Source organism: Cannabis sativa, chromosome 4 (assembly GCF_029168945.1).
Source record: "Cannabis sativa cultivar Pink pepper isolate KNU-18-1 chromosome 4, ASM2916894v1, whole genome shotgun sequence".
Taxonomy (NCBI): Eukaryota; Viridiplantae; Streptophyta; class Magnoliopsida; order Rosales; family Cannabaceae; genus Cannabis; species Cannabis sativa.
In genome coordinates, this window is record NC_083604.1 from 79,647,127 (window position 1) to 79,659,773 (window position 12,647).

Below are 12,647 nucleotides of genomic sequence, written 5' to 3' on the forward strand. Positions count from 1 at the left end.
CATAGAGATTAGATTAGACCCTTTGAATTTTGAACAGAAAAGTCAAGTGTTATCCTCGTCATTGTATTATTATGAAAGCGTTGTTTCCTTAGCTCTTCTTACAACATAAGGGGGCTATTCTCGTAATTTAAACGAGTGTGTGATGCATGTTTGTCCACGTAATGCATAAACTGTTCCTTAAAACCTCGAAGAGTGTTCTCCAAGCTCTGCCATCTGGCATCTTTGCTCGTAAAGAGGTCTTCTTCTAATCTTCTATCATGTCCTCTAAACTGGTAGATATGGCAGAGAAGCTTATGCAAGCGGTTCAATACAATGGTTATGGCGGAGGTGCTTCTGGCTTAAAGGTCATTTACCCTTTAACAGTTTTCATTTTTTGTCCTTTGAATTAACTCAGCTTACTATATCATCAAACAAAATCAAATCTTGACCAATAAACTAGACTAGCTTGATAAAATTAAATTAACACTCTTTTCATATATTGCTTCATATAGTATTATTGACTGAGTTTGCATATTTTGTGAACTTGTAAAGCATGTTGAAGTTCCAATTCCTAATCCAAACAAAGATGAGATATTGTTGAAAGTTGAAGCAGCAAGTATAAACCCATTTGATTGGAAAGTTCAAAAAGGCATGCTCAGGCCTTTTTTGCCTCGCAAGTTCCCCTATACACCTTGTAAGTTCTCTCATTCAAACTATATTTATAGGGAACCAATTATGTGGGGACTCAAAAATTAATTCTTTTGTTTTGGGCAAATAAAAAAGAAAGAAAAGAAAATACAGCAGTATCAAAATTTTTAAAAAATTGTTAGGATAAAGTTATAATTCATCTAGTGGAGAAAACAAAAAAGTGCACTAGTTATATAGAGAGAATTTAGAAAAGCTCTTAGAAGATTGTCCAAAGATTTAACAGCCTTGAAAAGGCTTTACAAAAGTAATTAGTGAAACTAATCAATAAAGCTAGCTGTTAAAACAGAATTACACTTAACTGAAACAGTATTAACTAACAAAGTGAACTAATTAAGTCAGCTAATGTTATCACTTATCAGGTTGTATTTTTCATAGTTTAACTAAACAAACCTCTAATATTTTGCTAAGATACTAACACAGGACTTTCAAGTTCAAGTATCAAAATCAAAGAGTCTAGTATACAAATGAGCAAGAGGTGCCCAAAAACCAAACTGACCAGAGTTGCTCTTACAAATGGCATCTGTTACACTGTCAAAAAATTTATAAGATCAGATTCTCAGAAGCATGACATTTCTTATTTTTTTTTCCTTTGGAAAGAAGAGAGTCCAAGCTAAAAATAGGATTACTAGAAAGAGAGTGTTTCAATAGTTGCTCCACACATTTTCTAATATGAAAAACTACTTATTTCCCAATACCAAACTAAGATATTCATATATAAATTTTTAGTCCTAATGTTATCACTTATCAGGTTGTATTTTCATTGTTTAACTATTAACATAGGTGAATTTGAGTAAATATGGTGAATTTTTTCTGTGACAGGCAATGATGTGTCAGGAGAAGTTGTTGATGTTGGAGCAGGTGTTAAAAATTTCAAAACTGGTGACAAAGTTATTGCTATGCTTAACCCTCTTGTAAGTTTTCCCTATCTACTAAATACTATTAAGATTTTTGTTCACTTGATTTTGTAGAATATTAGAATTCTACAACCTTATTTCTTGTGGCCATAAGTAAAAGCAATAGACTTTCTGATAAAAATCCAATCTTTTTCTAAAACTAGTCTTTGTGCAAAATGCAGATTGGAGGTGGACTAGCTCAGTTTGCTGCAGCCAAGGAAAGCATAACGGTCACTAGGCCACGAGAAGTGTCTGCAGCTGATGCTGCAAGTTTGCCTGTAGCCGGTCTAACAGCTCTCCAAGCCCTCTCTCAATCTGCTGGAGTGAAGCTCGATGGAAGTGGCCAACCAGTGAACATTTTGGTCACTGCAGCCTCAGGTGGCGTTGGTCATTATGCAGTTCAACTAGCAAAGCTTGGCAACACACATGTGACAGCTACATGTGGGGCTCGAAATGTCAAGCTCGTGAAAAAGTTAGGCGCGGATGAGGTTCTCGATTACAAGACACCAGAAGGGGAAGCCTTGATTAGTCCCTCGGGTCGAAAATATGATGCAGTAATCCACTGTGCAACAGACATTCCTTGGTCAATTTTTGAGCCTAATTTGAGCACAAATGGTAAGGTAATAGATATTACTCCCGGACTTAGTTCCATGGCAACTTTTGCTTTGAAAAAGCTTACCTTTTCGAAAAAGCAATTGGTACCATTATTTCTAAATCCCAAGGGTGAGAACTTGGATTACCTTGTTAAGTTAGTTAAAGAAAAAAAGCTCAAGACAGTGATTGACTCAAAATATCCATTAACCAAAGCTGAGGATGCTTGGGCTAAGAGTATGGATGGTCATGCAACAGGGAAGATTATTGTGGAGCCTAAATGATATGATCAGATGAAATTTGAGTGATTTAAGGGAGGAGAATACATTCTTTATTTTATTTTATTTTATGATGAATTAATGTAAATAAAAATAAGCTATAGACACAGCAGAACAATATACTGATTGTCTGGCTTTATATTTTACTATCTTGATCTTGAATTACTGATCATGATTCTTAGTTTTATGTTATTTTGGGGGGAAATTTACCAAATTAACATCATAAAATTGTAAAATTTGCAAAATGACTACATTAATGGTCGCAAAAGAAATGTTTTATAGTTTTTTTGATAACAAGAAATGTTTTATAGTTGCACAGTGTAATTTGCTAATAAATTTTTTCATGGGTTTTACATATTTCTCTTGAAAATTTATTGTGAATGGTTTTGTTTTCTTTCAATTTAGTAAAGGTGAAGAAACTATTAAAATTGAATCCCAAAAAAAAAAATAGTGTGTGAAAATTAATAATAATAATAAAGGTTTTGTAAAAAATATTTTTTTAATATTTTATTTATAATTTTACAACTTAAATTTTTATTTACAAAAATATAATATTTAAATTTTGAGTAATTTGCGGCAAAATCTCCCCAACTATCAATTTACTTACAAAAAACCATCCAAAAAACTTTAAGGTTGGATGGTTTTTTGCAAGTAAATTGATAGTTGGGGGAGTTTTGCCGCAAATTATTCTTAAATTTTTTGTTTTTATTTTAATTTTTATTTTATAAAATATGGCCACGTAGGATAATTTTTCAGTGACCTGTCATTGCCACGTGAGTAAAATTAGGACTTAATGAGGCTGAATAGACGGTACCTTAAAAATGTAAACGAAATAGTACTTTGGAGGGTTTTCCCACCAAAATATGAGGTTGGGTGGTTTTTTGTAAGTAAATTGATAGTTGAGGGAGTTTTGCCGCAAATTACTTTTAAATTTTATTTAAAAAAATTCAAATTATGAAATACAACTGTCAAAAAAAAGAAAATAATTAAAAAAAATAATAATAAAATTAATCTCACAATAACTATAAATTATATAAACCAAACAAAACATAACAAAAAATTCAATCTTATAATAACTATTTTTTTTTTAAAACACTGTTATTATTAATGAATCCAAAACAACAAAAGAGTAGATTGAAGAAGAAATTTCCTCCAACCAAATACAATTATTATCGAAAAATAAATATCTAGCTAAGTCATGAGCAATTTTATTAACTTCCAGTTTAACATGAGAAACCATTACTCTAGAAAAAAAGATAACAAAATAAAAATAACATCTATCAAATCATAGAAATTAAATACACAGCCAATTGAATTATCAAACAATTTACTAAAATACTAATTTTTGTAAATAAAAATATGCATGTTAATATTTGGTAATTTTTTTTTTCATGATAATACCTATAAAGAAGGAAGCAACTTGAGTTGAGCAAAAAAAAAAAAAATGCAGTGCACTTCACTAATCAACTCCCACATCCCAATTCCACCGCCTAAAAAGTCCAAAACCTCGTACGGCTTCGCCACCACCGCCAACCCAACACGACGTCGTTTAGCCATTAAAATGTCCCTAAACGAAACCCCCAAACCCCCTGGCCTAATCTCCTCCGTCACCAAACTCCTCTGGGGCCCATCCCTTCCACCGGGTCTTCTCATCTCCACCGTCCGTACAGCCTGGCACTCCACGTGGCGTCTCATGATGTCCCAGCTCGCTCCCTCCGATTCAGCCGGCGGTTACTCCAGACCCGCTTCAAAATTCCGGGCCCAAAAATTAACCCGAAAAAGCCCAACAACACTCCATCTCTACGTGGGCCTGCCTTGTCCGTGGGCCCACCGAGCCCTCATAGTCCGAGTCCTGAAAGGCCTCGAAGAAGCCATACCCGTATCGGTTGCAGCTCCAGGAACAGATGGTTCGTGGGAATTCAAGGATATCCAAGGTAGGAATGAGGATATCGTTATCCCGACTAGGGATAAGGCCAATGGGTGTAGAACGCTAAAAGAAGTGTACGGACTTAGAAGAGAAGGGTATAATGGACGGTGCACGGTTCCAATGCTATGGGATAAGGAGGCGAAAGAAGTTGTTTGTAACGAGAGCTATGATATCATCCAATTGTTCAATTCGGAGTTGAATGGGTTGGCCCGAAACCCGGATTTGGATCTTAATCCGCCATATTTGAAGGACCAGATTGAGAAATGGAATGGGATTATTTACCCAAATGTAAATAATGGGGTTTACAGGTATTTATGAAGTTTTTTTGTTTGTTTGTTTAATTTGGGATAATATGGGTTGAGAATTGAGATTATTTTTCTTAGAATAATTAACATTTTTTAACCTAAATTTTTTTACAATACCAATTCGGCATGTAAATAATATTAATATGATTCAATCCTGATGAATAATAATTAATAAATAAAATAGATGAAAATTAAATAAAAATATAAATTATTATAAAAATATTAAATAATTTATTTTATTTTATTTTTTATTAATATAAATTAAATTTACATTTACATTTACATTTATGTATCAATTATTATTCATGGCATTTTAATGATAAAATTGAATAGAGCATTATAAAAGAACTAATATACTTAAATTTAATATTAAATTAACATACAAAAAATAATATTATTTTAGCACTAATTTTTTTTTTCAATTCAAATCATAACATTAAAAATTACAGAAAAAAGTATTTTCTTTATTAATTTTATATATAAATAATACATATATGTAGAAAATTTAGTTATTTAATCATTATTTAAATATTAAAAAAAATATTTTAGTGTAGATTATAGTGTACTGTAGACAATCTTATATATAAGATAGCTTTTAATGTTTGGTTAGATTAATTTTAGTGAGAAACAATATTAAATTTAAATTTTTTGTGTTCTTTTGGATTAATTTTAGTAAGAAACAAGACTAAATTTGAGTTTTTAATGTTCATTTTTTGGAGAGACCATAAGGACACAACTTAGTAGTGTAAAACACAACCAATGTGGTATTCTTAAGGCAAACACACACACTCACTCTTGTATTTTTTTTAGGTTGAGAATTGAGATTGTTTATGTTGTATATACAGATGTGGATTTGCTCAGAGTCAAGAAGCATACGATAAAGCAGTGAAGGAGTTGTTTAATACATTAGACATGTTAGATAATCATTTAAGTAGTTCGAGATACCTATGTGGACATAAACTTACTCTAGCTGATGTTTGTTTGTTCACTACTTTGATTCGATTTGATCTTGTCTACAATAGTTTGTTTAAGTGCACCAAAAAGAAGATCATTGAGTACCCAAATCTACATGGCTTTATGTGTGACATTTATCAGGTACAACAACTATTTATTACATCTTCATTCCTTTACTTTCTAACTTTTTATTTCTGATTGAATTGAATAAAAATAATGTTTGATTTGATTATTGGAACAGATTCCTAAGGTGGGTGAAACTTGTAATTTTCCAGCAATTATGGATGGTTACTATGGAACACTTTTTCCACTTAATCCAGGTAGCATTCGACCTATAATCCCTTTGGGTTCAGACCATCAAGTTCTATCTTCTAAATCTCATAATAGGGATTCAATATCAGTTAGAAATCAAAGTAGTGACATTTTTGTATCATAATAAATAATATACAAATCTTCTTCTTGTTTTCATATAAAAGATTTATTCTTGTATAATAATTTGTAATGATCTTTGAGGTTGCTAAACTCATGGATAGGGATATCTGTAAATACATGTGTCCCAATAATTTTATAAAGTTCGGTATAGTTTGTAAATCTGGTATTTTTTTTTTTTTTATTAAGAGAGAGGAAATTTGAATTTGGGACTTTTTTTTTTGTGAGGAAAAGTGTAAAATGACTAGGTTATGTTTATATTTTTTGAAAAATAATAATAATATTCTATCAATCATGGTACTCTACAGATATCAACTTGTTACCAAAATTTATTAATCATAATTCTAATTGATTTATTGCCAATTAATTTTGGGAAATTTGAATTTCTATGCATGTATTAGGGGATAACTTTTTCCCTAAACTAATATTTTTCTACATTGAAAATATATGACTATTTTTTCAAAACCCCAAAAATACCCCTTTCAAAAACTCAAACCCTTTCTCTCTCCTTCTCTCAAACTCTCTCTGCATCTCTCTTTCTCTCTCTATCTCGGCATCTCTTCGCCGCCCCACCCAAACCGTCCCACAACCTCCACGGCTCAACCAAAGAGCACGGCTCCGACGACCTCCGACGACCACGGAGGACCACCCAGCCCCCCTCTCTCTTCCTCTCTCTCAACCCGTGAGGACCACCCAAACGCACCACCACCTCCACGGCTCACCTCCAACACCTCTGACGACCACCGTGGACCACCCACCACCTCCGACGAAGGACCCAGCCCCCCTCTCTCTTCCTCTCTCTCAACCCGTGAGCCTCAACTGAAAACCAAAAAAAAAAAAGAAACAGGGGTTCGATGGGTCCGATGGGGGGGGGGGGGGGGGGGGGGTCCGATGGGGGCGGGGGGGGGGGTCCGATGGGGACCAGGGGTGGGGTCCGATGCATGCAAGCTAGGGAAAAAATTGGGGTGGGGCCCGATGGGAGGGTCCGACAGGGCCGATGGGGTCCGACGGGTCCGATGCGGGGTCTGACTGGTCCGATGGGGCCTGATGGGGGGTCCGATGCATATGCGGGTTGGGAAAAAATGGGGCTGAGTTATGAGGGGTATTTATTTTTGAGTTTTAGATAAAAGTATCATATATTTTTTAGTTTGAAATGTATTGGTTTAAGAATAAAATATTAAGATTTTTTAAGCATAGAAATTCAAATTTCCCTTAATTTTTTAACTAAAAACAAATTCTAGTCTTGGAAATTTATTATTGGTGCAAGTTGTTGGAAATTGCAAGTTCATAAAGTTGTTAAAATCTTTTGAGCTTTTAATAAAAGTAAAATGAGCATATCTTGTTTTTAAAGAAATGGATTTGGATTCCAAATTCAACAATTAGCTGTATTTTTGTACATACGTTGAATTTCCAATTACCTCACATTTTAATATTATTATTGTATTTCCTAAAAAGATAAAAGAAATAATAATATTGAGGTCAACTCAAGTATTTGTAATATTTTAAGACTCATATATCTTTACTAAAAAAAAAATTGATATATCTTTGATGGTAGTGTGAACATTGTAAAGTTGCTTGAATTTAAGCTGTGATTTGAATTAAAAAAATAAGTTATAAATTCTGCACTGAAATGCCAAGCTTCTGTTAAGGATTTTCTTTTAGAAAAAGAAATAAGCTAAAAATAAAAAGTAAAAATGGAACATCAAAGAGTTGCCTCGAGTTGGTATTATTAAGACCAAGAAATTTCTTAGCCAAATTTTAGTTATATCCAAAACCATCCCTTAATTGATAGGGATAAAAATCTCCAAACCTCAAGTTCTCTCTAATGGAACAAGTACAACAACATATCATCTAGCAATTACAAGAGAAATATTTGTAAAATTATTTGAATATGAGGGCATCTCGTCCTGGCCCAACACCAATATAATGAACTGGAATGCCCACAAGTTCTTCTATTCTCTCCACGTATTCACGAGCAGCCTTTGGCAGATCAGAATAGTTTCTTACAGAAGATATATCAGTGTTCCATCCAGGCATTACTTCATACTCCACCTATAAAAATATATATAAAGATTCATATGCATAATCATTCACACATGTATGCAGTTAGTTCAATCAGGAATGGTGATGAGACTTTACCTTCAATTGCTCGAGGAGACGAAGGTCGGATGGGAACGATTTGATTGGTGTGCCATCAGCTAGTTTGTATGTGACCCCCAATTGAATTTCGGGAAGATCGGATAACACATCAAGTTTGGTGAGATTCAGTGAGGAAAAACCATTAATCTGACAGCAATACTTGAGAGCAACTATGTCAAGCCAACCACAACGGCGAGGACGCCCAGTAGTTGTGCCAAACTCCTGCCCGGCAAACCTAAGAAGGTCACCCCCTTGACCCAAGATTTCGGTAGGGAATGGACCAGAGCCAACTCTAGTAGTGTAGGCTTTTACCTGCAGTATAAAAGTTTTAGTCTTTAGTGTTGACTTTGTTATCACTCTTAGTATTCATCTTTGGCCAATATGTAAAACACAATGTTTTAAAAATGATCCTTCAGTTGGTTAAAGTATTAGAGAATAATAAGATTTATTTGTATCAATAGACACATAAGAACTCAAACAATGATAAAAGTTCAACTATAGAGAATGGGATCGATAGAAAATGATGAACTTACCACTCCAATAAGATCACCTACAACTCTTGGTGCAATTCCAAGACCGGTGCAAATTCCACCAGCTGATGGGCTAGAAGAAGTTACAAAAGGGTATGTTCCAAAGTCGATATCCAGCATGGTTGCCTGACCACCTTCGACCAAAATCTTCTTCTTCTCTAAGATTGCTTCGTTCATTACATGCACAGAATCAACAATAAAGGGTTCCAACCTCTCAGCATACCTCTTGTATTTCTCAACCTCTTGTTTGAGCATTTCTGGGCTGTATTTAAAATCTCGAAATCTTGATGCAGCATCTGATAACAAAACATCAAGCTTCTGAGGGAAAGTATCCATGTGCCTCAGGTCACCTACTCTAATGCCATTTCGTATAGCTTTGCTGGAGTAACAAGGTCCAATCCCTCTCCTTGTAGTTCCAATAAAAGACTTGGCAAGCTCAGCTTCTCTAAGCCCATCTACCTCTTGATGGAAATCAAATAGCAGGTGGGCACGATCAGAAACCAATATCCTTCCATCGCAGGAGACTCCATTCGATTCAAGTCCATCAATCTCTTTGAAAAACCCAGGAAGATGGATCACAACTCCATTTCCAATAACACACATAGTTTCCTCATTCAAAATACCAGAAGGCACAAGGTGAAGAGCAAATTTCTTTCCCTCTGCATTGTAGATGGTATGTCCAGCATTAGCTCCACCCTATTCAACAAAACAATTTCTTGAATTGCTTCAGGGAAAAAAATCACAACTCAAAGCTACACTTGCCAATAAAAACAAAATAAAGGATAAAACCCAGCAATTAGATCTATTGAGACAATTATTTCCAACTGCTTCAGGATAAAAGTACTCAGAAAAATTAAACAACTGTAACCCCATTGCAGCTAAAGTTAAAAATTAAATAATTAAAAACTAGCATGGCAGATTATCATAGAGGGAAAGAGAAATGTTATACCTGACAACGAGCAACTATATCGAAGTGTTGGGCCAAGATGTCGACTAGTTTGCCTTTACCTTCGTCACCCCACTGGCAGCCTAACACACCAGAGACCTGACTCAATGAGTCAATTCGACTAGACTTATGGGTAGCGGACTCAGCAACACTGAGTGATGAAGCTGCCGGGGGGTTGAAGGAGCAGACAACGATGTTTCTAGGACGAGAAACATGGGTCCGAAAGTGGGCTTTGAAGGCCCTGCATCGAGGGGTGGAGAGTAGATTGGAGTCCAGAGTTGTGAGGGAGGAGAGGTTCATTGTAGAAGCTAGAGTATTTCAGCAGGGCAGGTTCTGCAGATTAGGCCTCCTATTTTGTGAGATTTAAGATAAAGTCAAAATCAAATTATAAACCATAGAATATATTTGCATGCCATCTCAAAATACACAAAGGTATATAAATATACAATCTTTTTCTCTTCAAATCGAGCAGACAAGTAAGGTTTGGGTACAATTAGCTTAGTATGAATACTGAGCTTCACCATCATAAATTTTTCAATATGTTTTCAAGGGAAAAAATAGATATCAGTAGTATAAGTTTGCCACCAGACAAGGAAAGCTACAATAACAGTTTACACTTCCTCCTCACTAAACAAAAGTTAAAAATTAACAAGCACTTCGGTCATCTTCAACCACTTTCAAGTAATCAAATATAAAGTGCTACTATACATACAAAACTTAAGAAAACTTACATACAGGAAAATACAGATCAAAGATACATCAATATCCTTGCAACTCCAACATAGATCAATAAGAAAATAACAAAGAGAAAAAAAAAATTAATAGAAATGAAAAAATCCAGCAACCAGGACTAAAAGCTTAATGCTCTGAATCACCTGCTATGTTTTCACAACAGATTCCAATGTTAAGATGCAATCCCAATTCAAAATTATAACCTACCAAATTCAACCTTAAAAACAACAGGATCAAAAAAGGTGATTGGCTGATAATAAACCCTAATATAGTGGACCTGGCCCGTATTGAAAGAAAAAAAAAAGTGCTTGGCAAAGAGCCTCCTTCTAGAGCTGAGCACAAATGAGTGTCTTCATGGTCATTTGCTCTTGTCCTTTTTCTTGTTCTTACTAAACTCTGCCTTAATTCTTAGTAATAGTCTAATATCACCCTCATCATCACCAACCCCACAAGATCAAAACTTTTTCTTGTTCTTGGTCAAAACAAATGAGTAAAACATATTTAGATTGATTAAATATATTCATTGTGCACAAGTTTAAAAAAACTCCTCGAAGCCACATATGACTTACGGTATATGCAAAATGAAACACATTCCAACCCAACCAAACACTAACGCTACTTCATATGCAATAATATTCAGACATGGACATTATCAAGAGTATTCACATAAGAAACATCCATACTCACAAACTCAAGAGATTATATGTATAAAAATATATATTAATACAGAGAACAAATGTATAATAGAGTTGGGTGAAGCTTTGAGCTTACGTGTTTGACGAGAGAGAGAAATGCGGCTGTCACTGTGTGGAGTCGGACGACAGAGATTAGGGCGATTAGGTTATATATTCAGCTTTATATTTATTTTTTCCCCATATTATACGCATTTAGGATTTTATTTTATTTTATTTTATTTTTTTGAAGAATTTAAAAAATTATTTTATTTTTGAAATAATTTAAACTTTTTGAAAGAAAATATAATAGCATCGCCATGTATTAGAGAATAGAGATTCATATTGGTTGGTGACATTTACTATCCACTTAAATTGAGGATATTTTCTTTCCTTGTTAGATTGAGTTAAGCTCAATAATTTTCCTAATATGTATCAAAATAGATCCTCATTTGTAATGTTAGCTGTTGTTAATATCGAATTTTTCATAGTTACTTGGCATGATTCACGTTGTGTGTTAACAGATACAGTAATATTAAGTAAGAACGAGTTATAATTTGGTTGTGTCGTAGAATGTGGGTAATCATTTGGAGTCATTTTATGAGCAGTTTAGGAAACAGAATCCTCCAATTTTTTAGGGTGGTCCTAACTTGCTGAAGGTGAAGCAATGGATGAGCACGATCACTTCTATCTTTGATTTTATGAGGGTGGAAGGTAATAATAGTATGTGTGTGTGATCTTTATGTTATGGGAAGATGCGAGAATTTGATGAGAGATTGTGTCCCAAGGTCATGACCTTAATACCATGACTTGAGATACATTCAAGGCTTTGTTTTATGAGAATATTATAATAAATCTATTTGTGCTGCAAAAGCGGATGAGTTCGTACAGTTGATCTAAGGTAACATGTCGGCGACCGAGTATGCCACCAAGTTTGGTCGCTTAGCTAAGTTTTTCTTTGATGAGATGGCCACTGAAGCCTTGAGAAAGGCAAAGTTCATTCGAGGTTTTGAAGAACATATTGCTCAAGATGTGATTGTAACTGTCAATCAACCTAAGATTGTGCGATCATATGCTCAAGTTGTAGAATCGACTCTTATTGCTGAAGGAGCTAAGGATCATATTTAAAAGAAAAGTAACATCAAGGCATTTTAATTTCGAACAAATCTTAATAGAGGAACAACAAATGATCCTCAAAGGGCAATAAATGTTATTATAAACTTATGCTTTCTTAATGTATTCACCAAATTTTTATCGGAAGATTTTTAGTTGATAGCAATTGATATGTGTAATTTGTTACATGTTCATTTAGATTAGAGATCTATCATTCTTCGTGCTTCTTTGATACTTCAACACTGGCGACTTATTGGTATTTTAGTTAAAGGTGCCATTAGTATTTTTATTCTTATTTTTGTAAACAATATTGTTTGTCTATCTTGTTGATTCTGCTCTTTTGAGTGATATATCATCGACTATTGTCTAATTTGTCTATTAATTTTATTTTTCTCTCAAAAGAAAATAAAAAATAAAATCAATGGCCGAGATCTTTCATCCTTTACCACGTG

At 34.2% G+C, this 12,647-nt stretch overlaps 3 protein-coding genes across 6 annotated transcripts; 2 read left to right on the plus strand and 1 right to left on the minus strand.

Annotated features, from left to right (window-relative positions):
* Positions 1-105: 105 nt before the first annotated feature.
* Positions 106-2,750, plus strand: LOC115712719 (chloroplast envelope quinone oxidoreductase homolog). The gene is made up of 4 exons (XM_030641059.2): positions 106-344; positions 532-673; positions 1,507-1,598; positions 1,763-2,750. The coding sequence occupies exons 1-4, from the start codon at positions 258-260 to the stop codon at positions 2,453-2,455; spliced, it is 1,014 nt and encodes a 337-aa protein (XP_030496919.2). The 5' UTR covers positions 106-257; the 3' UTR covers positions 2,456-2,750.
* Positions 2,751-3,529: 779 nt separating this feature from the next.
* LOC115712044 (uncharacterized) lies at positions 3,530-6,226 on the plus strand. The gene is made up of 3 exons (XM_030640254.2): positions 3,530-4,684; positions 5,527-5,776; positions 5,877-6,226. Exons 1-3 carry the CDS (start codon positions 3,894-3,896, stop codon positions 6,069-6,071), a joined length of 1,236 nt encoding a protein of 411 aa, XP_030496114.2. The 5' UTR covers positions 3,530-3,893; the 3' UTR covers positions 6,072-6,226.
* Positions 6,227-7,759: 1,533 nt separating this feature from the next.
* LOC115714115 (adenylosuccinate synthetase 2, chloroplastic) lies at positions 7,760-11,419 on the minus strand. Of its 4 annotated transcripts, none has more exons than XM_030642660.2 (5): positions 11,183-11,419; positions 9,683-10,012; positions 8,737-9,429; positions 8,204-8,515; positions 7,760-8,116 (listed from the first exon to the last, which is right to left on the minus strand). In XM_030642660.2, exons 2-5 carry the CDS (start codon positions 9,977-9,979, stop codon positions 7,946-7,948), a joined length of 1,473 nt encoding a protein of 490 aa, XP_030498520.2. In that variant the 5' UTR covers positions 9,980-10,012; positions 11,183-11,419; the 3' UTR covers positions 7,760-7,945. The 4 variants fall into 4 exon arrangements, with proteins under 4 accessions (XP_030498520.2, XP_030498519.2, XP_060970901.1 ...); XM_030642659.2 differs by having other exon boundaries at positions 9,683-10,028; positions 11,183-11,331; XM_061114918.1 differs by lacking the exon at positions 11,183-11,419 and adding an exon at positions 10,981-11,135.
* Between the last annotated feature and the right edge of the window lie 1,228 nt (positions 11,420-12,647).